Genomic DNA, 24,280 nt, shown 5'->3' on the forward strand with positions numbered 1-24,280 from the left:
TGCAGGGCTGGGCATGGGGCTTGCGGGCAGAGGACGAGCTGAGCTGTGCTGGGACGTGGATAGAGCTGGGTGGGTGCCTGTGAGATGTGGCATTTGGTGCTGTGTTCCCACCTGGTGCTTGTGTGGATGGCCAGGGAAGGTTTAATGCTGGTTTGTGGCTCAGTCTTCATTGGGGACACACGTCCCCAGGGGGAACTCCCTGGTTCCCCTTGCCTCATCCCACCATGGAGGCATATAGGGCATCCACAGCCCCCACCCCATCTGACTCCCCCAGGGCTTGTGGTGATGGACTTTAGCTCTGTGCAGGATTCCATCTCTCCAGGATTGATTCCCTCCTCCATCCTGCCCTCCTCTGCAGCCCCACCCCATCTCTCCCCACACCTCTCAGAAAATGTTGGCAGAGGTGGGGAACATGCCCAGGTGCACCCACTGCATGGGGCTGAGGCGCACAGCCCCACTCCCCTTCCCCCTGTAAAACGCTTGCCTGCTGAGCACAGATTGCTTTTATCCAAACCCAATTTCCTAGCAGGGCTCCAGGAGTCCCAGGGGACTCCCTCCCTCTGCCGAGCAGGGGGGAAAGATCTGAGCTGGTTTCTGTTAATTGGTTTAATTTATTCAGCGGTGCAGATGTAAAACATTTTGTTATTGGAGATAATTCCACCTTTTCTGAAGTCGGGAATCAAACGCAGCGGCTCCAGGTAGCCGACAATGAAATAAATTGAAGGCAACACTTTAAAGGGGGATCAAAGTGCTGGGCTAGAACAATTCCCCCATTTACATGACATTTTTCCACGATGCCATTTCCCGCTGACGCAAATTGCCGAGGCCGCCTCGTCGGCCCCTCCTTCTCCCGCTCATCTCCGTGTCTCTCTTGTCTCCCCGGTGCGTGCGGGGCCGCGGTGCCGCGGCACAGGTCAGCTCCGCCGGACGGCCCCGAGCCCGAGGAGCGGCCGGTGTCGGTGTTGAGCTCCCTCAGCTACAGGAAGCGGCCGGGCCTCAAGGACTCCATAGGCGGCCGCGGGGATGAGCAGACGCTGTTCAGCGCCCTGGGCGAGCGGCCGCCTTCCCCCGAGCGCCCTCCGCGCAGGGCGGCCCGCGGCGGCGAGCCCCAGGACCGGGCGGCCGTCATCGCCCGCGCCTTCGCCGACGCCAGCGGCCGGGCTCGCCAAGGGCTGGACAAGCGGTGGTCCCTGTCGGCCACCGACGTAGAGAAAGCATCTGTCGCCTCCGCCCCAGTGAGCCGCGTCTCCTCCGCCTCCTGGCGCGGGCTGGAGGACGGCGACGATGGGGACGAGGGATGCTCGGTGCTGAGCTTCGCCCTCTCCAGCCCCGGCAGCTTGCGGAGCCGCCGCGGGGGCCCCGAGGGCCGCCCTGAGTCGCGGCTCTCCCTGGCCCGCAGCCGCCTGGATGAGGCGGACGAGGGGTCCCGCGGGCAGCCCCTCCTGGCGCGCAGCTTCTCGGTGCCCCCACGGCCCCGCAGCGCGGCCTCCGAGGAGGAGGGTCCCGGGGACGCCCGTCCCGTGCGGCACCGCTCCTACCTCGACCCCGACCTGGAAGCCGCCATCCAAGAGGTGCTGAGCTACCGCCCGCTGCAGACCAGGGGCTACTCCAGCCCCGACTCCGGGGACGACGGCCGGAGTGTCCGCAGTGTCAGGAGTGTCCGGAGTGCGGCCCCTCTGGGCGCCGCTGACCGCCCCTCCGGCAGCCTGCGCCGCTCCGCGTCCGCCCTCGACTTCTCCCGGCACACTTGCCGGTGCCGCAGCAGCTCGGGCTCCTCTGAGGAAGAGGAGGAGCAGAAGAAGAAGAGCTCCAAGAAGCGTGCCAAGAAAAGCAAGAAGAAATCCAAGAAGAAGAAGAAGAAGCAGCAGTCATCATCCGAGTCCAGTTCCTCCTCCGAGTCTTCCTCCGGCTCCACCAGCTCCTACCGCAGCACCTCCAGTGTTAAGAAGGGCCCGCGGGGGGCAGGGAGCGAGGAGCCGACACGTCCTGCCCGGGGCAAGAAGGAGGAGAAGCAGCGGAAAAAACAGGTGGACAACCTGATGATGAAGTACCTGTACCGTCCCGAGAGCGACTGAGGCAGGAGGTGGGGGCGGTGTGTGCCGTGCAGCATGAACCTCCCCGTGTGCCACTAACCGCTCGCCCTAACCCTCTCCCGACTCTGGAGTTCTCCTCCACCGGCATGGGGCACCCCGGGATGGGGCAGCCCTCTGTGCCTGCAGCAGCCCTGCTTTGGGCATCTCCATCCTTGGGGAGATCCCCGGCGTGGCCACAGCGGGACCGGCAGCTGCCCGTGCTGCCAGGACGCAGCGTGGTCAGGATTAGCAGCTGCGGGACACCAGGAAGTGCTAATCCCTTCCTGGCTCCCCAGCCATCGGCCAGGACACATCTGGATTTGTTCCTTCAGGAAATTTTTAAGGGTTTGATGGGCAGCACAGCCCCCAGGAGCAGAGGGGAGTGGGGTGGGTACTAACATGCACCTGCTGCAGTGTGTGAGCATGCGGTGAGCAGCACCCATTGGGGGGGGACCCAGGTTGGACTGCTGGAGGTCAGAGTTGCTCTGTGCCCTTTTGGGTGCCTGTGGTGGGAATTTGGGGTGTGAATGGCATCAGCTGCAGGACTCTGGAGCTCTGCACAGTGTTTGATGCAGAGAGGGTGTGTTTGGGCTCTCTGGCAGCAATTTCAGAGCAGGCTTCGTCCTTTCTGATGGCTGAATCGGAAAGCGGCTGGAGGAAGGGAAAAAAACCTTTTGGAAATGTGGTTGCCTTGAGCTGTCCATCCCAGAGGAAGGGACGGCATCATGGGGTACTGGGGAGCAACACTCCCAGCACCCAAGTGCTCAAGTACAGCCAGGACCCTCAGGGTGTCTGGGAGCACTGGTGTTGGCATTCAGGGCCACGAGCCTTTTCCTGGGCAGGCTCAGCTCGGCCCCACTGCAGAGCAAGGGCTCAGCTCAGCGCAGCGAGGAGTTGTTTGCAGTGAGGCATGTCCCAAATATCTCGGAAAGAATAAAAAAGGAGGCAATCAAGGCTCCATCCAGCTGGCTGCCAGCATGCTGGCTCACCGCAGCTCCCGCTGCAGCTAGAGGGGAGTTGAGCTCAGCAGCCAAGCCATGCTGGGGACATGGAGCCCCTCGTCACACCCCCTAACCCTGCTCTCTCCCACAGCCCCACGAGCTCCCGGCACACCTTCACCTACGACAGATGGGACGACGAGCAGGACGCCGGGGACAGCACACGTCGCTCCTCCCGCAGCTCCCCCAGTGCCAGCGAGGCGGAGAGCCGGGCTGCCGAGACCCCCGCCTAGCCCCCCACCACCACTTCCCACCGCCCCGGGAACACTCAGCTCCGGGGGCCGCCCCGGGCAGCCGGTATTTCTTCTGCACAGGTTGGGGGGGACACACGCAGCCGCCCCCCGGCTCCAGCCATGGGAGGAGCAGCCCGGCCGGCTCGCTGGCTGCACCCCCCACCCTCCCACCTCCTGTCTGTCCTTGGCGGCGGAGTCGGCTGCTCCGGCACCCGGGATTTATTCCTCAGTGCCTGCTGGCACCTTGTTTTGTAACTTAAACTCCCCCGTTCGGCACCCTGCCGTCCTCTTACACCCCTTTTAGTTGAGCCAAAGACGTCTCTCGCTGGCCGGGTCCTGGGGAGCAGCCACCCGGCAGCCGGGAGGAGGACATGGGGCGAGGGTCCCACTTGCCCACCTGGGTTTTTGTGACCCCCCCCAGCCCTCCACCTCTGCCTGGCTGTTTTGCACTAGCCCAGCTGTGCATCTTCCCCCACCCCCTTTACTTTCAGTATGAAAATAAACGTCATTTCTGGCTGGTGATACTGGCTGCTGCCTGCTCCATGTGCCTCGGGGGGTCTCCCCGTTTTGGGGGGGTGTCTGCATGGTGGAAGGGTCTGATGGAATGCATCCAGCCCCAGCAAGGATGCAGAGCTTCACGGATAGGCCAAATCTGGCCTCTTCCCTGAGCCTGCTGCACCCATGGGTGCTAGGGAGGGGAGCGGGGGGGGGAAGCCCTCATGGGTGCCAGTGCTGAATCATTTATCAATCTTCATAAATATGCAGATGAGCAGCAGGACAGAGCCTCTGCCTGCTGGCGTTAAATAATTAACGCGGAGGAGATGATGATGTGCATTGCTGGCTGCCTGCACGGCTCAGCCTCGGCCCTGGCCATGTGCTGTCCCCGTGCCACGTGCTGTGCCCTGGCCCCAGGCACACCCTGCACCCTGGGGACCCTCTCACTCCTTGGCAGGTTGTTTCCCTTTCCCTCTATCTCTTGGAAGCACACAGGCCAAGTTCGGTGCTCGCTGCCATAAAGCCACGCTGCGCTAATGTGCTTTCATTAAGTGGGAGCGATCTAATGATAATAAAATGGCACATTTAACATTAAAACATTTAACTTGACTCCTAAGCGAGTGTGTCTCTCCGCGCTGCTCCTGCTCCATCTTCATGAGGCTGACAAAGCTTCTTAATTTGTTCCCCAGGAGTGGGTGCTTGGTAGAGATGGTTTGGCACCGCGTGGCATGGGGGATGCTGGGATGCTGCGAGGTGGGGAGGCAGGGTACCAGGATGCAGGGATGTGGGGAAGCAAGGATGCAGAGGTGCTGGGATGGTGGAATATGAGGACGTGGCAATGCAGGGTATCTGGGGTGTGGGGTTGGAGAAATGCAGCATGTTGGGAGTCCCCAGGGTGCAGGGAGATGGAGATACATGGAGAAGGAGGTGTACTGCGTGTGAGGACACCGGGATGCAGGGACACAGCTGCAGGCCAGTGAGATGCCATGGGGGCACTTCTGGAGCCCCACACCTACTGTGCAGCCCCAAGCACACCGGGGAAACGAGTGATGGCAAAGTGGGCCATGTTGTAGGATGGCTCCTCCCCCAGGCTCAGCTCACACAGCAACTTCCCCACCACTGGCGCCAGCTTGAACCCATGGCCTGTGGGAAGGAGGAGGAAGGTGGGCACACAACCATCCCCATGACCCTGGACAGCTCTGGGGTGCTGGGCTGGGGGATGGCTGCCCTCACCTACCTGAGAAGCCGGCGCCGATGACGATGTTGCTGAACTTGGGGTGCCGGTCCAGGATGAAATCTTCATCTGGAGTGTTCTGGGGAGCCAGGGTGTGAAGGAGAGGGGACAGGCTGGGATCCACCTTGGGGTGGGAGAGGGCTCAGGACCCCAGATGCCTGGATCTATGCCCTGGGGAGGGTCTCACCGTGTAGAGGCAGGTCTCCATCACTGCTGGCTGGGTCTCCAGCCCAGGCAGATAGCTGCTGATGAAGCTGCTCAGAACGGCAATGTCAGGGCGGGGGGTACTCGAGGGGATCTGATCCCGCTTCTCTGGGTCTGTGGGGCTGCCATGGTGGTGGCACACCTGGAGCACAACTGGTCAGGGTGGGCTGGCTAGGGAATACCCCACCTTCAGCTGTGCCCTGCTCACCTTCATCAGACCTGGGTACTCGATGGAGGGCAGCCCGTAGATGCCGTGGGGGGCTTGGCTCAGCCCCAGCGTCAAGAAGCAGGGGCTGACACTGCCCAAACCAGCACTCCCAGGCTGCTTCTCCCTCCAGTAGCAGACATCGATGCGCAGGGGCTGGAATCACTCCATTAGCTCTGGCCATGACTGTGCCACCCCCCCCGTGCCACCAACCTTTACCTGCAGTGGCAGGCGGAGACCCAGCTGTTCCACAAAGGCACCAGTCCAGGCTCCAGCCGTGATGATGAGCCGGGGGGCTTTGTACACCCCAGCAGTGGTGGTGACAGTGACCGTGGCCCCAGGTTGGATGCTCAGCACCTTCTCCCCGTCTCGCAGGGTACCTCCGTGTCGGCGAAAAACCTCCTGGGTGGGGAGGGCGACAGGAGGTGGCTGCAAGGATAGAGCCAGGGGACACCCATCCCATCCCAAACCATCCCATGTCATCCCAAATCATTCCATCCCCTCAGCGGCACCCACCTGCACTGCCCGCAGTGCCCGGTCAGCGAAGAGCACCCCGGCGGTGCTGTCCAGCACGGCCACCTGCCCAGCTTGCAGCCGGAAGCCGGGGAAGCGCCGGGACAGCGCCGCGGCGTCAAGGACCTCGTCAACACCCAGGCTCCTCCTGCAGGCCTCCAGCTCCGGCTCTCCCGGCGGCCCCAGCACCAGAAGTCCCGTCTGCCTGCATCCCACCAGTCACGTCAGCTCGCCCTGCTCCCCCTCCCTGCATGGACCCCCGGCTTGCTGTGTCCCTGGGAAACTGAGGCACGGTGACAGCAGTGATGCTTGGGATGTGTCACACCCTGGTGCTGGGGCACAACACAGTGGGATGCAGGGGACAAGGGCAGAGTGAGGTGCATGGGGAGGGTCTGGACACTGACACCACACTCTCCCCCTAAATACAGCAAGGGCACGGCACCGGAGGATCATTTAGATGCTCATTTCCTTAAAGACATTTCCTTCGTGGAGCCCCAAAAATTACCAGGAACTGGCACCTGCCTGCCAAGGAAGCCGCATCCCATCCAAAGATCACCCCCGCCCCCAGTCCCGCGGGGAGGGGACGGTGCCCGGCGGTGGCTGGGTCCCTGTCCCCATCACCTGTAGAAGGTAGTGCCGGTCTCGGCCTCCAGCTGCTGCCAGAGGCGGAAGCAGTCGGGCATCATGCGGGAGTAGTACTCCTGGGGGTAGGCGCTGCGGATGATGCGGCTCTGCCCGTGAGAGCTGCCCCGAGAGTGGGGCAGGAGGAACTGTGAGGCAGAGAGGACGTGGGGGTGACCACAGACACTGCCACCCTCAATGCCACCAGCCCCGTGTGCGCCAGCGCTGTGGATTGGGGACACAGCCCGTCCTGTCACCCACGGCACCGGGAAACAGCAGGAAGTGGGGGTCCTGGCGCTGGGGACATGAGGGTATTGGCACTAGGGACAGGGTGTCCTGGCACTGGGGACTGCAGTGCCAGCAGCAGCTCTGCTCTGTGCCACAGTGGAAGGCAGCCAGGTCTGCAGGCACCCTCCCCAGCTTGTTGGGAATGGGGACGTGGCAGAATGGGGTCACCATACCTGCTCCAGCAGCAGAGTGTCCTTGTGGCGCTGGGCCAGGTGGTAGGCAGTGAAAGAGCCCTGGATGCCGGCCCCGATGACAATGACATCGTAGGTGGATTTCTGGGGCTGGCTTGGGGCAGCCATGGCCGTGCTTGTCCCTGCTGCTCTCTGTGGCCGCTGGGAGGGGGCCAAGGGGAGGAACGGGGCAGAGTCCAGCCTAGCCGGGCGGGTGGTGGAGCCTTGGCCGCCTTCCAGCTCTGTGGGGACACAGAGGCACACAGGGGCCACACTCTTCCTGCCCCTTGAGCTGGCCAGGCAGGGATATTCTCATTCCCCCACCAACACCAGCACCTGGTCCGAGAAGGGCAGGCAGCTCAGCTGATCAGGGTGGCAGAGATGTGAAGGAAAACCACTTCCAATAATTCCTCCTTTCCACTGGTCACTGCTGGCTCCAGCTGTGGTGGGACACAGGGCTTCCATTTGTGTGCCAATGGGAAACCCCTCCTTGCTTCCAGGCAAACAGGGCTCTTTTTTCCCTCCAGCACAATTTATTACAGCCATAAACCATTTTGTCACCATCTTTTGTTGTTATTTTTTTAACAGGAGATAGGGGTGATTTAGGGCTCACCAGAACTGCCAGGATGCAGCATGGCGGATTTTGCAAGTCTGTAAAATTTTGGGGCGTGACTGGGGTTTGGGGACAATGCCTTGAAGTGGGGGACAACACAGGCAGGGGCTTCCAGTTTTGCCCACTGCCACCACTGCCCTGTGCTGCCTGACATTCCCCTTAATTAGGGGAATTAATTTACTCTGGCTTCTGTGGTGTAAAAGGCATTATTTACTGGTTAATTGTCGTTATTACAAAATGTTAAATACCATTATTTATTTTGCCACTTGCCTCTGGTGATGAATGAAGCACTGGGAAACACTGGAGGCTCCCACCAGGCCACAGGAACACCCCAACATGGTGCAAAGGCAGAACTGGCAGCTCACAGACATGGGGAGGTGTGAGGAGGAGGATGGGCAGCACGGGCAGAGGTTGGGGTGCCCCCAGACCCCTCATCCACCCCACTGCCCATGACCTCTGCTGCAATGAGTGCATCCCAGTCTCAGCAACACCACCATGCCCAGGGCTCTGCATCACACAGGGCCCCGTTAAATCAGCACATCCTTGCTCGCCTTTGATGTTACAAATAATTCAGCAATTTCCCTGGGTTTCAGCTGACTTTTTTTGCTTTGAATAGCCCCTGTGCTTGCTCTTCCTTTTTTGCTGGAAAGATGAAGAATAATTAATTATCCGTGAAACGTTAAATGGTAGAAATGAACTCCTCTCCTGTTAGCAATGTGGTAATGGAACGGATGGAAAAGCCTTGTCTGTGAGGTTACAGAGATGGTGAGATCTTTGGTGGGGTGCAAATCACCATCCCCAGGGCTCTGTGGGACCCCTCCAACCATTTCTTTTCTTCTGCAGGTGACCCCAACCAGGGCTGAATGCAGGCATCAGGGAGGTCTGCATCCCCAAAGCCCAAAAAGCAGCTGCAGGACCTCAGTTTGCCTTAGGGTGAATTTCTGGGGGGTCCCCCTAGACCTGTGCCAAGATCTCCATCATCCCTGCCATGTCCTCTTCACCTGGGTTTATACTGAGTGGAGGCAATGCTTGTGGCAGCAAGAAATCCATTTCCCTAAGCAGCTGGTGTGGGTCAGGAGAGCTCAGTAAAAATGAAATATTCCCTGTGTTGGCTGGGTGGATGGATGGGAAAATCTGGGGCTGGCAGTGGCACAGGGAGGGGGAAATGGGGGCTTGGGGAACTGCCTGGCACAGGCTGTGGGAGCTGCCCTGCTCAGATCCACGTGGCACTGGGGAAGTGGGGAACAAGGAGCTTTGGCCAAGGATCAGATGCAATGTGATGGGTGCTGGACTCTGCTCCCACTGCACCCTTTATGTCCACTGTACGGTGGGACAGAAGTTTCCCAAAATCCCATCATCCATCTATGCCGGCCTCGTTTTTCACCAAGCACAAACCAACACTTAAAAAAGAATTAAGGAGCAGTGCTCTTCCCCAGGGAGCTGAGGCAAACATGGCATCTTTCTCTCCCAGCTGCAACGTTGGCTCCACGCATGCTTGCCCCCATTTTCCTCCCCAGACCTCTCCATTCCCAATCCTTTGATGGCACCTGCAAAGAATTGTTTGTTTTCTGTCAAAAGCAACAGCGGCTGAAGGCAGCCCCTCATTAGCAGTCCAGGTACATGCCTGGGGATGCATCAGGCAGATTAAAATTATTTGAATATCATAATATTAGAAACTTCAATTTGGCCTCAAAATGCTCATCTTCCGAGCCCTACCAGGGCTTTGCTGCATTAAACATTGATGGCGCTACTGGCGGATCAAAGTTTTGGGTTTAGAGCTGAAAGTGCTTTGCAGAAGAGCCGGCAGCACCCCCGGGATGAGAAGGATCCCAGCATCACTTCCAGCCCCGCTCCCACCACAGCCGTGGGGCTGGTGGCACAACAGACAGTGTCACGGGGCCGGTGGCACACAGTCCATGACGTGGGACTGGCTGCTGCTCCGCTCTCGGCTCCCCATGCCAAGCCGTGCCATTCTCCATGGCAGGAATGATGCAAAGCAGGACCTGGGATTAAAATTAACCCCCCGGCGGAGCTGGCTGCGTGGGCTGTGTGTGCGGCGGGGCTGGCCAGGCTGCGGGGGATCCGGCGAGGCGAAGCCATCTGGGCTTTTGGAGGGATGGGGAGGGGGTTATTAAACAAAGAGATTTTTTTTTAATATATTTTTAACACCCGCAAGAGCCGTCCATCAGCCAACATGGAGCTGCTCGGTGCCGGTGCCAGCACCATCTGCCCACTGCCGGGCTGGCTGCCCTCCGGGACCCCGAGGCAGGGGGCTGGGGAGGGGCTCTTGGAACCCCACTGTAAAGAATACCGGTCCCTCTCCGTGCTGCTCCGGGTCCAGGTGTCTCTGCTTGCAGGATGATGAGCCCAACCCTAATTTGGGCTATTTAGGGATGGGGAAAGAGGAGACTGGTGGAAGGGATTTGATTGTGGTGAGAGTTCTGTAGGGTGGGGAGGCAGGATATGGTGAGCTGGGCACTGAGCACCTTTCCCACAGCCTTCGGTGGCTCCCACCCCGAAGGCTTGCTGAGATTCGGGGAGGAAGGGGGGGGGGGGTTAGGCGATTCCCCCTCCCCCAACCTTCATCTCCAGCTTTAGCCGGCGCCGCACTCGAAGAGTTACGGCGTGGGGGTGGGGTAGCAGGGAGGAGCCCCCCCCCCCCCCCAGCCTGCGGGATTGGAGGGCGCCTTGCTCGGAGAGTTACGGCCAGGGGTGGATGGGGGGAGCCCCCCCTTCCGTGATTGGAATTAGCGAGCGCCCCACTTCGAGCATTATGGCCGGCCCCCCGCCCTGTGCCCGGGATTGGCGAGCTCGGAGCATTACGGCGGGGGGGCGGATTTGAGGGGGAGGCGGGCAGAGCCCCCCCCTCGCTCCGCACATCCCTGGCACTGGGTGTGCGCCGCGCTCGGAGCATTACGGCGAGGGGGGGCTGAGAGGGAGGCGGGGAGAGCCCCCCCCCGATCCTTGGATTGGTGTGCGCCTCTCTCGGAGCATTACGGGGCCCCCCCCTCCGCCGTCCCCGGTATCGGCGGGCGCCGCTCGGGGCGCCGCCGCCGCCGCGCCCGCAGCGGAGCTGTCCGCGGTGCTGACCGCCGCCGGCCATGGGCCCGCCGCCCGCGCTGCTCCTGCCGCTCCTCGCCGCGCTGCTCCTCGCCCCGGCACACGGTAAGCGCCGACCGACACCCCGGGTCATCCCCGCCGTGCACATCGACCATCCTTCGCTACCGGGTGGCCTCAACCCGCCTCCGTCGCCGTCAAACTTTGCCAACTCGTGCTCGCCCCCCGGTGCGGAGGGGACGCTCCCCGTTTTCCCCCGGTGAACCGAGAATGCCAATTCCCCGTTATCCGCCCCACCGCCACCCCCTCCGGGGACGCGCACGGCGCTTTGCAGCCGGGCTGGTGCAACGCCGCCCCCGGCAGGCTCCGGCGGCAGCCCCTCTGCCGGTGTTATCGGCGGGGGGAGCATCTCCGCACCGCGGGCTGGGCAGGCACGGCGGACCCGCTCCGCGGTCACCGAGCCCTTCGAGCCGCCCTCGGGCTGGCTATGCCGTGAGCCGGTCCCTCCGTGCGGTCCCCGCTGCCGGGTGGGGGGCACCGCGGGCATTTTGTTCTTTCCCCCTCTCTTCCCTGGTGGGGTGACCCCTCCAGCTCCGCGAGGGACACGGGGGACGCAGGGGTGGCGGGTGCTGGTTTGCCAAGGAGAACAGCCAACACCCAGCTCTGCTCCTTGTCTCTGCCACCCGTGGGGCACCGGCAGTCTCGATGCCTCGTGGCTCCGCTGCTCCAAAAATAGGATTGGGGACCTTCCAAGGCTTGGGGAGATCTGTCAGGGATTGGGGTGCCACGGAGGACTGTGGCCAGGCATGGGGCGATGGGCGGGTCGTGGTCCAGCCCTGCTGGCCCCGCTGGGATGCGGGATGTGGGCACCGGCTGCAGGCAGCAGCCGTGCGGGGAGTTACATAAACTCCCCATCTGGCAGCGGAGCCCAGGCGGGGAAGGGCGCCGTGGCCCTGCGCCCGCTGCTATTCCCAGCTCACCCCACCGCCTGGGGCTGCTGCCACAGCCTTCTTCCTTGGGAGAGGCAGAGGATGGGGACAGCAAGTGGGGCAATGCCGTGGCACCCCCATCTCCTGCCCTGCTGGGGGGGACAGCAAAACTGGAATGGGGGGTCCATATCAGAGGCTGTGTCCTGGGAGCAGGGCAGATTTCCCCCAAGGGAGGCTGGTGCTTACTGTGTCATTTTAATGATTTCTAATGAGCAATTACCTCTAGTCAGTCCCCTAATTTCTGAATATCAATAAAGTTAATTAAACACTGCATGTGCATTTTCCAGAGTCTTAAAAGTAGGGATGCCCCTGGAGGTGCTGAGCTTTTCCCAGGGCTGGGACCCATGGGGTCCTGTCCACCCTGTATCCCCTCATCATGTACTGGGAGCTGCCTGTGTGGCTCGTGCCTCAAACTCCCCATCCTCCATCAGGCAGGGCTCCCATGGGTTCCATGCAGCAGTGCCAGGCTCAGTGTCATTGTGGCCTTGACTTGGCATCGATGGGCTGGTGCATGATGGGGATGAGCTGTGGGTCAGAGGCACATGGGGTCATGGAGTCTTGGACCCCTCATCCAGGTCAGGGAGCTTTGTGAGCTGAGTGCTGGCAGTGCAGGGTCTGATCCTGTCTCTCTCCTGCCCCAGCTGTGGGGCACCACCAGCCCCTGGTGTCCACAGGGATTTGCCCCAGCAGCAAGTGGGGTCTGGACCCCATGGCACTGGTGAAGCCAAGGGGTACAATGCCAGGCACGGCTCCATCAACCCTGCCCTACTGCAGCCCCTCTCCCCAGCTCTCCAAAGCCATGCCAGGCTGGAAATTTCTTGTGGGGGTTATCTTAGCCTTGCTGGAGGGAGCTCCTTGTAATTTGGGGTCCTGGCAGCCTGAGGCATTAGGAAGCAGCACAGGCTGTGGCAGGGGGCACAGGGCCTGGCCGTGCCCCCATGAGCTGTGCCACAGCATCCAGCATCAGCCAGATACTCTGTGCCCATAGGGGTGATGTATTTGGGGGACATGGTGGCCCCGGGGGTGTGGGTGCTGCCTGGGCTCTCAGTGTGAGGAGGGGGCTGGGGAAGGAGGCGGGCGCCTGCTCCAGTAATTACCAGCGCGTGTGCTCGTGCCCTGCGTGCCTCAGAGGAGTTCGTCACCGCCACGCTGCCGTGCTGCCAGGCCAGGATTATCTGGATAATGCTCTTAAGCCAGGGAGCGGGAGGGCAGGGCTGTCCCGTGGGGATGTGGGGCGCAGGCTGAGCCAGGCACCCCCAGCACTGCCCGGAGCCTGACTGCCGCAGGGATCGTCCGTGGGTTTGTTGTGGCGGGGATGAATTCAGCACAGGGTGCTGTGCCAGGCAGGGCTGGAGCAGAGCAGTGGGAGTGTGGGGGAAAACGGGGTGCAAAAAACCTTGGGCAAGGGCATGACAAGGGCACCCCCAGGCCTGGTTTGGAGCAGCAGGGAGCCCCCACCCTTTTCTGTGCTGCTGGTGGGATTCCCAGGCCAGCGCGGGGCTCCTGGGGCTGTCACTCCCTGACGGGGTGGGGGCTGAGGCTGACCCTGGATGTGGGGTCCCCTGGGAGCACTAAGAGCCCCCGGGGGAGGTGGATGAAGTTGTGTCTCCAGCGGCTCTGACGGGAGAGGATAATTTCACCTCCAATCAATTCTTTAAATGCGCACAATTGAAAGATTGCCTCTGAAAGCTGCCTATAACCAGGGAGGTAATGGATTCCCTCCAGTCACAGGCAGGAGCTCGGGAGTGGCAGCATCCCTTCCTCCTGCTGCTGGGGACATGGGGACATCCAGAGGACCAGCACTGCTCTGACCACGAGCAACCTCGGGTGGGTGAAGGGGCTGCCTGGACCTCTCAGAGGCAGCTGGGGATGGCTCTATCTGCCTGGCTCGCTTCCAGCTTGCCCTGTGCTGGGACCTGGCACTGCTCATCACATCCTCCGAGGTGCCAGGGGGTCCCATTGGCCAAGGCAGCCAGCACACTCAGCCCCCAGCCTGCGGGAGAGGCAGCAGGAGGCAGCCTGCACACTCTCTCTATGCCAGTAGGAATTATTACATATATAATTTAAATGCAGTAACGAGCTGTGCTGAAGGGATCAAATATTAATCAGCTGCAAGAGCGCTGCTCTGACCCTGTGAAAATGGAGAGAGGTGCTTGAAATGCCAGATCAGCCAGTGGTGGGCAATGAGCGAGGTGATGCTTGGGCAGGGCAGGCTCTGGTGGTCCCCAGATACCCTGGGGGGGTGGCAGCAAGGGGCAATGTTGGCTGTAAGACCAGACCTGAGTGTCTTCCAGAACTGGCTGGTTCATCTTTTAGGAAAAGCAGGGCTTCGGCAGGATGTGGGGCTGGCTGAAGAGACATGGGGGCAGCTGAAATGCTGGCTCTGGCAGGAGCAGGCAGCGATGGGAGGGGATGGTGTCTGCAGGAAGTATGACATGGCTGAGCAGCCCAACGCGGAGCCCGACAAGCAGCTCTCGCTCGCCTCCCGCAACCGATTTCAATTACTGTCTCTGGCAGTGGGCGGAGGGAAGGGGAGACGGGAGCTGGGTGGGCAGCGAGGCCCTGCTCACCCTGCCTGACTCCTGCCCACTCTGGGCAGGCACCCCCAGCACCCAGGGGTGCCCTGAGGACTAGGTGCCCCTCTGCCCCACCAAGGGGGTGAGCTGTGCTGGTCCTGGGGGAGACCAGAGCTTGCACAGAGCCCCATGGGGGCCTGGCACCTACATCATGGCCAGAGTGAGCTGGCACTGAGTGAGTGCTGCCCAGCAGCGGGGTATCCATCCCAGAAAATCCTGGGGGAGGGGCTGATTTAGGTGCTGTGAGCCCAGGGAGGGGGGACATGGCACCGCACAGCGCCCGGGTCTGAAATAGCAGCAGACATGCAATTTATCACCGCTGCTGCCACGCAGGGAAATTACTGTAGAAACCCATTAGCTCCGCAGGGAGAATGGGGAAGGGGGATTACATGGGCTCCGGGTGGCCAGGAGGGGACAAGGACACCATTGGGAAGGGGGGAAAGCCCCAGGGATGGGCACCCAGCTGCCCGCTGGGCTCTGCCCCGGTGCCCGCCCGGTGCTCCGTGTGTCAGCCGGCGCCCGGCCGCCGCGATGCTCCAGGGAACCAGTTGCGGTGATGTGACATGTGTCAGCGGGTAAATGACTGTTCAATTCAAGGAGAATTGCAAAACATACAAGGTCAAACGCTTCCCCGCCAGCGCTGCCATGAATATTAAAGCCGAGCTCCTCTGGTAGCTGCCAGGGCTGGCGGCCGCACCCGCCCGCAGCGTCCCCAGGCACCGGGGCAGCCCCTTGGGTCCCTGCTCCAGCTGCTCTGACAGTCTCAGCCTGGCCGTGGGCAGCTGGGGTCATTGGCAGTGCCAGGGTGGCCGTGGGGTGGCAGGACATGGATGCCAGCATCGGTGCCAGCTTGCCATGCTGTGTGCCAGTGGTTTGTCTGTGGTGACAGCTGGTGGTAGAGGAGCTGGCTGCACAGTCCTGCCCCTGCCCCTGCCTTCACCCTCACACCATCTGTATGCCCCTGCCTGCATCTGCTCACCCACACCTGCATCCACCCACCCAGCCTGCCTGCATCCAGACAATGCCTGAATTCCCACGCTGCCTACACCTGCCCACCCACCACTTGCACCCACCTGTATTCCCTGCCTGCTCCTGCCCACGCTGCATTCACACCTGGAAGCAAGCCCTGCTCCCTGCCTGAGGTCCTCAGGGTCACCAGGGCAGAGGGCAGGTAGGGGTCTGACATCAGTAAGGTGTGTTCCCTCTCCTGTTCCTGTTGTGGAGGCTGGGGGTGGTTCAGGGGGCTGGAGGCCGTGGGACGGAGGGGCTGTGGGTGGGGGAGTGTGGTGTCGGCTGCCTGACAGCTCATTCATCACAGCTGCAGGCCCTGACCATGGGGGCAAAGCCAGATTGGATTTTAAATTAGAAAATAAACCTAGAATCTTGTGAGGCTCAGCCCCTGCCCTCACCCTGTGCCCGCCTGCACCTCCCACTGCCCCCTCCTACGGATGGGGAAACTGAGGCATGGAACACCACCGTGCCACAGGGCTGTGATGCTCCTGGGGCCACCGGGGGCCCTGCCCTGTCCCTTCCCTGTGTCGGGCGCTCTGTTATTGCTGTCTTGGCGGGCAGCATCGATCGGGGCTCCCTGGGCGGCCTCGTCCCGCCTTATTTATTTATTTGTGACAGCAGGCAGCATCGATCCCCGCCGGGGGGCCCCGCCCGCCACAGCCGGATTAGTCTCCGGCATCTCCCGGCTGCTGTTAATAAACTCCCACCCGACAAAGCCAATGGGAGGGATTAGGACCCCATCCCGGCCGTGGCCAGCATGCCGAGGGACCCCGACAGGCAGGTGGTTGCTGGGGGCTTGGCAGCCCCTCTGCCCACCCCGAGTTCAGCGGGGTCTCTGCTGGCTGCCACGGCCCACAGGGGTGTGTGCTGAGTAGCCAGTCCCACGTCAGCAGTCCCTGGTCACCTTGGGGACATGGGAGGGACATAGCTGTGGCACTGGAGATAAGCTGCTTAGAGACATCTGTGGAGGTGGAGGATCTAATTCTGTGGTGTTCACAGGGCAAGGGTGGCAGCAGCTGGGCACTCCCTGCTTCCCACGGTGTCTTGAGCATCCTGCATCCCCAGAGGGCCAAGAGTCCCAAGCATCCCTTGGTGCCAAGAGCATCCTGTGGTACCCAGGTGCCAGGACTGCCCAGCCCAGGGTGCTCAGTGTCCAGATGGGAGCTGCTGTAGGATCCTTGCTGGGAGGCTTGGCCTTAGCCAGTAGCCTCCATGGGGATCTCTGTGCCCCCCAGCACCCCGGGCAGGTGAGATGGTCATGGACAGGGGTGTCCAGGGGGCTGGGTGGGCATCTCTAGCCCAGCCTTCACCACACAGGGCAGTGGTGGTGGTGCAGGGCCCAGCCCTGAGCACTGATCTGCCATTTAACCCAACGGAGATTTTGGCGCCCTTCAATATAAACTCATTAACTTTTATGTTCTAAAAAACGGATCCCATTAAAATATAATTCTGGCCTTGCTGGGGGGTAAGCAAACCCCTTGGAGCTGGTGTGGGCAGGTGTCCCTGCTGTGCCTCTGTGCCCAGGGCATTATCAGTGTCCTGGCCCGATGGCAGGGGGATGCTGGGGACAAGGGGTGGGTAGCAGTGGTGTGGGGACGCCTGCTAGCACCCAGCAGCTCCCCACTACGCTGCACACCCAAGATAATGTCTCTTAATAGTCCCTTAAAAGCAGCAGTCGCAGAGTAATTAATCTTCACGGGGCCCTGCCCTGCTACGGATAGGGATAATTAGCCGGTAATTGGCAGTATCGTGTCATCAGTGCCTGTGCACGGCGGCGAGACGTGCCCACACGCTACCGTGGCCTCGGAAGGATGCTGGGTGTCACCATGGCACCCCCTCTGCCGTGGCACCGAGCTGTGCCCAGCAGGAGAGGGGACGGTGCTGTGCCAGATCCAGGAGCGGGAGATGCTGGGTGACTCATTAGGGCTGATTAAATTCTTTTATTTTTGGTCTAAAGGCCGTAAGCTGCTGGGCTGGGCATGCTGGGGATTTGTACAGGGACTAATGCCTGGGAAGGACACGGGGCTGTGACAGGGGAATCCCTGTGGTTGTGGGTGGGAGAGGGGGGAGCATCGGTGGGATAGGGGGTTCCCTACAGACTCACACTGCTCGGGAACAGCCCGGCTAGAAGGAAGTTGAGCTCTCTGGCAGCCTGGAGAAGGGTGCAAGTGTCCAGGGTCCCGTGACATTCTGGGCACAGCTGGTCATGGCAGTCATGGTAATCACCTGCATGTCTGCACCCTGGGAATATGCAGACCCAGGAGAACCTTGGCACGGGATGGCCACCTCTGTGGTGAAGGATAATCTGAGATCAGGGACACCCAGTCCCAGGGCTGTCCCCATGCAGGCTGGCTCACAGGAGGAGTGGGCACCCCTTCATGTGGTACAAGCTGCAGATGTGCATCAATTAGCCTGGGCTTAATTGCTAGGCCTGCCCCAGTGAAGGGTATGTGGGGAGAGGGTGTCACATTCCCACTGTGTGTGGATGATGCACTTGTTTGCCATCCTGGTTGTGGGGGAATATTGGTGTGCAGGGAAGCGTTAGCCCTTGGAGCAGCACTGGCCTGTGGTGCAGGGTCGGTCCATGGGAAGTGTTGGTCCCCAGTGCAGCACAGGTCTGTGGCACTGCACCAGCATCACTCCCCAGAGCTGCATCCACACCTGATACAGCACCAGTCCATGTCCAGGCTCTGCTCCAGGTGCCACTGACGGCGCAGTGCTGGTGTGTGTTGAAGCATCACCCTTGATGCATCACCAGCCCCCGTTCCCTCTCAGTCCCCAACACAGCATCAGTCCACAGGTTCCCCAGCATCCCACACCCTTTCCTTCCTCCAGGCTTCAACGGGCTGGCGAGGAAGACTGGGGAAAGCGCTGAGGTGGAGCCGACGGCGCTGCCCACGCCGGCGGAGCGGGAGGCGGAGGCTCGCTTTGTGAGCACCGCACCCACGCTCAAGATCCTCAACCACCACCCGCTGCTGGAGGACCTGCTGCACGAAGCCTTCCTGAAGAAGGACTACCTGGCCCAGGCGCCGTTCCTGCCTGCTGGGGCCGGCCCCCTCCTCCCTGGTGGTGCCCTCCAGCCGGCCCCCGGACCCCCAGAACCTGAGCCCTCCCCCCGCACGCCTGCCCTGCCCCGGCCTGCCTTCCCCACTGACCCGCTGACCACGCCAGCGGGGCGCCCTGGGCCATGGGGGGAGGCGTGGGGGGCTGTGCCAGGTGCAGACCCCTCGTGGTCCCCCTCTGGGGTGCCAGAGTCAAGCACTGCATCCCCCAGCCAGGCACCCACCACGGCTGGTACATCCCTGGCACCCCGAGCCGGGGCCACTGTGGTGCCTGGGGATGAGGAGGGCACCACCACCACCTCCACCATCACCACCACCACTGTCACCACACTGCAGGGGCCAGGTGAGCACCAGGGAGGGAGTTGGGTGGAACTAGTGTGAAGTGAGGCTAAGCTGGGCTTTCTTCTGTCACCAGCTCCCTGCAACCAGACGCTGGCGGGTCCCGAGGGTTGGCTGGTGTCCCCAGAGCCAGCTGGTGTCCCCTATGATGGCAGCCTGGACTGCACCTACACCATCTCTGTCTACCCTGGTTATGGTGTAGAGCTCAAGGTGAGCTGAGGGCTGACGGTGGGTCAGGGTGGCAAGTGCCTGCAGACAGGTGTGTTGTGTCCCCTACTCTGTGCCACGGCTGTGTGTCTGTGCAGGGTGCAGCAAACACATGGTCTTGTCCCTGTTCTTGTTCCCATTCCTGTGTCCCCAAGCCAAGTGAGCTGGCTCAAGACATTGCCTACCCTCAAGCAGCGGCACAGGGATGTGGGTACATGAGCTGCTGGGATGCCCCAGGATGCTCTGTGCCCACCAGCTGCTGTGCCTGGCACCCATCACAAAGAAGTGCTGTGAGATTTAATTAACGAAGCCCTAACGGAGAAGGTGTGAGCAGTGCCAGCAGGTGCCATGCTGTGCTGCAGGGCCAGGAATACCCAGCACCCATCTGCCAGGAGCAGAGGCTGACAGCAAACCCTGCTGTGCTGAGCCCTGGTGCTGCTCCCGTCAGTGGCACGTGGCCATGTGTCCCCATCTCTGCTGAGGCCACCACAGGGCAGTTGCCATAGCTTGTGGAAAGCTGGTGGTGAGCCAGAGGCAGCAACTCCACCACCAGCCCTGCTCCAGCCCACACTCACCACTGCTGCTGCTCCTCACCTTGCAGCATGGCTTAATTAGCATCATTAATAGCAAATTGCTCCAGAGGGTGAGGCTGGCTGTCTGCAAGGCTGCCAGCGTGGGCCTGGCTGTGCTGTGGTGCTCTGGCAGAGCTGGGCCCTGCTGCTCTTGGCGTGGGGGATGATTTATGGCCCTGCTAATCATGTTTGAAAGGTGCTGCCCTACACAGACAAGCTCCAGCGGGCTATCGACTGCAGAGAAGCCACTCAAGGACCAGCTCCCAGCCAGGTGCTGGGTGGTGCTGCCGTGGTGACACTTGTGTCCCCTGCAGGTAGAGAACATCAGCCTGGCAGAAGGGGAGACACTGACGGTGGAGAGCGCGGGAGGTCTGGAGCCCAATCTCCTGGCCAACGAGTCCTTCCTGCTGCGGGGCCAGGTTATCCGCAGCCCAGCCAACCTCCTCACCCTCCGCTTCCAGAGCCCCCGGCCCCCCAGCCCTGGCTCCTACCACTTTCACTACCAAGGTATGGGGCTCAGAACCCTCTGTACCCTCTGGGAGCTTAGCTTCCCTACCGGCATGGTGCTAATTTGGATTGTGAGGATGCACCAGGAGTTTATCTGAGTTTTAAGCAGGCACTGACTAGGCGAGGAATGCTCATGGAGAGCTAATTTGCCTTAGCAGTTATGGATCCATTGAGCATAATTTTCGGCATCCATGAGCACTGTGTCACTCGAGCCCTGCCACACCCAGGCATTTCCAGGCCTCTGGGGAGGCAGTTTTTGGGTTCTGGGTGAGGGGGGGAGTCCATTACTCCTCAACCTTGGTAACAACACCACCTGTCCCCAGCCTACCTGCTGAGCTGCCCCTTCCCAGCACGGCCGGCTTTCGGGGAGGTCTCTGTCAGCAGCCTGCACCCCGGTGGGGACGCCCGTTTCCGCTGCTCCACGGGATACCAGCTGCAGGGAGCCCGCCGGCTCGTCTGCCGCAACGCCACCCGCCCCTTCTGGAGCGCCCGCGAGCCCCTCTGTCTCGGTGAGCACCGGCAGCTCGGGGACACGGGACAGCTGGCATGGCACAGCCACCCACTGACAGTCCCTCTCCCACAGCGGCGTGTGGCGGGGTGGTCCGGAATGCCACCGTGGGACGCATCGTGTCGCCCGGCTTTCCCGGGAACTACAGCAACAACCTGACGTGCCACTGGCTGCTGGAAGCGCCGGATGGCCACCGCCTGCACCTCCACTTCGAGAAGGTGTCACTGGCAGAGGACGATGACAGGTTTGGCTCAAACTTGGGGGGGCAGGGGTGTGGGGGGCACTCTGGGGTTGCTCTTCACGGGGCCATGTTCAAGGATGAGTGCTCTTGGCAATATCTAAGGATGGGTGCCATTGGCCATATCCAAGGATGGGATCTGCCATGGATGGGTGCCCTTAGTCATATTTAATGATGGACGTTGCTTACCATAGCCAAGTGTGGCTACCTTTGGCCATTGGCCATGCTCAAGGATAGTGTTGTTGGCCATATTCAAGGAAAATAACCTCTGGCCATGCCCAAGGATGGTGCTGTTGGAAATGGCTGGGGTTGGAGGCTACCATCCATGCCCAAGCATGGCTGCTGTTGGCCATGGCCAGCAGTGCACCCTGCCCTTGTCATGCCTTGGCAGGCTCATCATCCGCAACGGCAACAACGTGGAGGCACCGCCGGTGTACGACTCCTACGAGGTGGAGTACCTGCCCATCGAGGGGCTGCTCAGCACCGGGCGCCACTTCTTCGTGGAGCTCACCACCGACAGCAGCGGGGCCGCGGCAGGCATGGCACTGCGCTATGAAGGTATGGAGCCAAGGGTACAACAGGTGACCCAAACATCCCTGTGCCCACCTGGCCCCTGCAGACCTTTGCCCTTGTGCCCGCAGCCTTCGAGCAGGGGCATTGCTACGAGCCCTTCGTCAAGTACGGGAACTTCACGGCCAGCGATCCCCGGTACTCCGTGGGCACCACGGTGGAGTTCAGCTGTGACCCTGGCTACACGCTGGAGCAGGGCTCCACCATCATTGAGTGTGTCGACCCCAGTGACCCGCAGTGGAATGAGACAGAACCGGCGTGCCGTGGTGGGTGCTGGTGCTGGAGGGTGCCGGGGGTTGCTGTGGATGGGGCATGAGAGATACTGCAGCCACCGTGCTGCTGAGTGTGATGGGGCTGAGGGACGTGGTGGGTGCTGGAGTGGGTGCTGTGGCGAGTGCCCCATGGCAGTGCCTAGCCTGGAGTGTGCTCACAGCGGTGTGCAGCGGGGAGCTGACGGACACGGCCGGAGTGGTGCTGTCACCCAACTGGCCAGAGGCATATGGCAAGGGCCAGGACTGCATCTGGGGGCTGCACGTGGAGGAGGACAAGCGCATCATGCTGGACGTCCGCGTGTGAGTGCTGGGATGGGATGGGGATGGTGGGATGGAGGATCTGTGCCCTCCCTGCCCTCACAGCCCCACTGCCCCAGGCTGCGGCTGGGCTCAGGGGACATGCTGACCTTCTACGACGGGGACGACCTGACGGCACGCATCCTGGGCCAGTACACGGGCGCCCGTGGCCGCTTCAAGCTCTATGCATCCACTGCCGATGTCACCGTGCAGTTCCAGTCTGACCCCGGTGCCGGTGCCTTTGCCTATCGGCAGGGCTTTGTCATCCACTTCTCCGGTGAGGCCCGTGGCAGGACAGTGCCCCTGGTGTCCTCAGTGTCCCCACTGCCCTGCTCAGCCTTCCGTGCCCACAGAGGTTCCCCGTAATGACACCTGCCCCGAGCTGCCGGACATTGCCAATGGCTGGAAGACGTCCTCACAGCCAGAGCTTCTCCATGGCACTGTGGTCACATTCCATTGCTACCCCGGCTTCCAGCTGACTGGCACTGACCTCCTGATGTGTCACTGGGACCTGACGTGGAGCGGTGATCTGCCCTCCTGCGAGCGGGGTGAGTGGTGCCCACCAGTGACCCCCTGCCCTGCAGCCCATCCCCAGCCACCGTCACCACCGGTCCCTCCTGCCTGCAGTGACAACCTGCCGGGACCCTGGGGACGCTGAGCACAGCCGCAGGGTGGTCTCCAACCCTAAATTCCCTGTGGGAGCCACCGTGCAGTATGTCTGTGACAAGGGCTATGTCCTGGCGGGCGCCGGGACCCTCACCTGCCATGACCGTGCCGCGGGGGGACCCAAGTGGAGTGACCGCCTCCCCAAGTGCATCCGTGAGTTGGGCGTCCCCTCCTCCGGCATATCCCCCGAGCCGAGGGCGAGCGCTGACGCCACCGTACCACTGCCTCGCAGCGGAGACGTACGAGCCCTGCCACAACCCCGGCGTGCCGGCGGGCGGGCGGCAGAGCCCGGAGCGGCGGCTGTACCCGGCGGGAGCCACCCTACACTTCTCCTGCACCGCCGGCCGGGCGCTGCTGGGCGAGAGCAGCCTACGCTGCCTGCCCGGGCACCCCTCACGCTGGAGCGGCTCCCCTCCCATCTGCAAAGCGGGTGAGACGAGCACCCCCCACCCCAGCACCCCGCCAGCACCGCTCAGCACCCCACTTCTCACCCCTGGTGTTGGTTTCTTTCTTCCGCCTCCTCCAGCCTCCTACGATGAGTTTTACAGCAACCGCAACCTGGATGGTAAGGGCGAGGGTGTTTGGGGGTGCCAGAGCGTGGAGGGGCACCCGGGGTGCGGCCGATGTGGGGTGTCCCCTGGGTGAACCCCCACCTCTCCCTCCCGGACAGCTGTGGCCAAGGCCGTGCCCTCGGGGACAACGCTGGAGGGCACCAACGTGGCCATCGCTGTCTTCCTGCCCGTGCTGGTGGTGGCCCTGCTCATCGGGGGCATTTATCTCTACTTCTCCAAGTGAGTGGCCCCCTGTGACCCCATGGGGCCCCGTGGCCCCACAGTGCCCACTGCAGCTGCCCTTTCCCCACAGGCTCCAGGGGAAGCCAGCTCTGCAGCTGCCCCTTGCTGGCTCCCACCCCTACGACCATATCACCGTGGAGTCGGCTTTTGACAATCCCACCTATGAGACAGGAGTAAGTACTGGTCCCCACACCTGCCCATCTGGGCACCCTGGGGACCCTGCATTGCATGGGCCACCTGTGCCAGGAGCTGTGCAGGGGCTGGGATAGGTGTGGGATGGGGTCATGTGTTCCATTAGATAGGACATCCACCCAGGAACAGCACAGGGGATGCACCCAGAGAGCACCCATGGGATGATGGATCTATCCAGGGACTGTTCAGGGATGGACATCCAGTCAGGGACCCCACACAGGATGGAACATCAATCCAGAGACCACTGAGGGGTGGGATATCCATCCAAGCACCACACATTAGTTCAGAAACCATCCAGGGGCCACTCACACGACCTGGGATATCCATCCAAGGACCATGTACAGGATGGACACTGATCCAGGACCCATGTATGGGATGGGACACACATCCCCAGGGCTCTCTGTAGTCTGGGATGTGCCCCCAGCTCCTTATGGGATGGGAGATGCCCTATCCCTGTCCCGGGCACCCGTTGCACTGCCGGGTGTCCAACCCCTTGCAGTCTGTTTTCTTTGCAGGACACGAGGGAATATGAGGTGTCCATCTAGGTGTGGGCAGCGTGGAGCAGGGCGCTGCAGCCACCCCTCCCGGGCCCCCCCGTGCCCGCCGGCCCCCGGCACGGGCTGGGAACACCTCTCCCAAGGAGACTCAAGCCGAGCGCTTGGCAGGACCCACCTGGGCACTGGCCACCCCCGATCTACCCGGACCCCCGTGGGCTCTGCCCGAGCCCCACTGTCACCCAGCCCCCCGCACTGGGCTCATGAGAGGCTGAGCCAGCGA

At 61.8% G+C, this 24,280-nt stretch overlaps 4 protein-coding genes across 13 annotated transcripts in view; 3 read left to right on the forward strand and 1 right to left on the reverse strand.

The window, feature by feature from the left end:
* Window positions 1–3,825, forward strand: part of MYO18A (myosin XVIIIA) — a 36,521-nt gene extending 32,696 nt beyond the window's left edge. For all 9 annotated transcript variants that reach the window (XM_050981712.1, XM_050981713.1, XM_050981714.1 and 6 more), the window contains one exon: window positions 3,165–3,825. In XM_050981712.1, the coding sequence (XP_050837669.1) occupies window positions 3,165–3,303 (139 nt within the window). In that variant the 3' untranslated portion in view covers window positions 3,304–3,825. The remainder of the gene's footprint in view (window positions 1–3,164) is intronic.
* Window positions 2–3,158, forward strand: LOC127060268 (serine/arginine repetitive matrix protein 1-like). The gene has a single exon (XM_050981722.1). The coding sequence runs from the start codon at window positions 795–797 to the stop codon at window positions 2,073–2,075; it is 1,281 nt and encodes a 426-aa protein (XP_050837679.1). The 5' UTR covers window positions 2–794; the 3' UTR covers window positions 2,076–3,158.
* A 536-nt stretch (window positions 3,826–4,361) lies between the features above and the next one.
* Window positions 4,362–7,193, reverse strand: PIPOX (pipecolic acid and sarcosine oxidase). 2 transcript variants are annotated; one of them, XM_030230727.2, is made up of 8 exons: window positions 7,037–7,193; window positions 6,576–6,698; window positions 5,958–6,159; window positions 5,661–5,843; window positions 5,445–5,597; window positions 5,220–5,378; window positions 5,036–5,111; window positions 4,362–4,941 (listed from the first exon to the last, which is right to left on the reverse strand). In XM_030230727.2, exons 1-8 carry the CDS (start codon window positions 7,123–7,125, stop codon window positions 4,811–4,813), a joined length of 1,116 nt encoding a protein of 371 aa, XP_030086587.2. In that variant the 5' UTR covers window positions 7,126–7,193; the 3' UTR covers window positions 4,362–4,810. The 2 variants fall into 2 exon arrangements, with proteins under 2 accessions (XP_030086587.2, XP_009093198.3); XM_009094950.4 differs by having other exon boundaries at window positions 6,576–6,724.
* A 3,554-nt stretch (window positions 7,194–10,747) lies between these two features.
* Window positions 10,748–24,035, forward strand: SEZ6 (seizure related 6 homolog). The gene is made up of 17 exons (XM_050981842.1): window positions 10,748–10,811; window positions 18,115–18,684; window positions 18,757–18,890; window positions 19,774–19,966; window positions 20,290–20,475; window positions 20,550–20,718; window positions 21,104–21,270; window positions 21,354–21,548; window positions 21,716–21,854; window positions 21,932–22,128; window positions 22,205–22,399; window positions 22,479–22,670; window positions 22,750–22,947; window positions 23,044–23,082; window positions 23,188–23,308; window positions 23,382–23,484; window positions 24,003–24,035. Exons 1-17 carry the CDS (start codon window positions 10,748–10,750, stop codon window positions 24,033–24,035), a joined length of 2,895 nt encoding a protein of 964 aa, XP_050837799.1.
* The last annotated feature ends 245 nt before the right edge of the window (window positions 24,036–24,280 follow it).

This window comes from Serinus canaria, chromosome 19 (assembly GCF_022539315.1).
Source record: "Serinus canaria isolate serCan28SL12 chromosome 19, serCan2020, whole genome shotgun sequence".
Lineage (NCBI taxonomy): Eukaryota > Metazoa > Chordata > Aves > Passeriformes > Fringillidae > Serinus > Serinus canaria.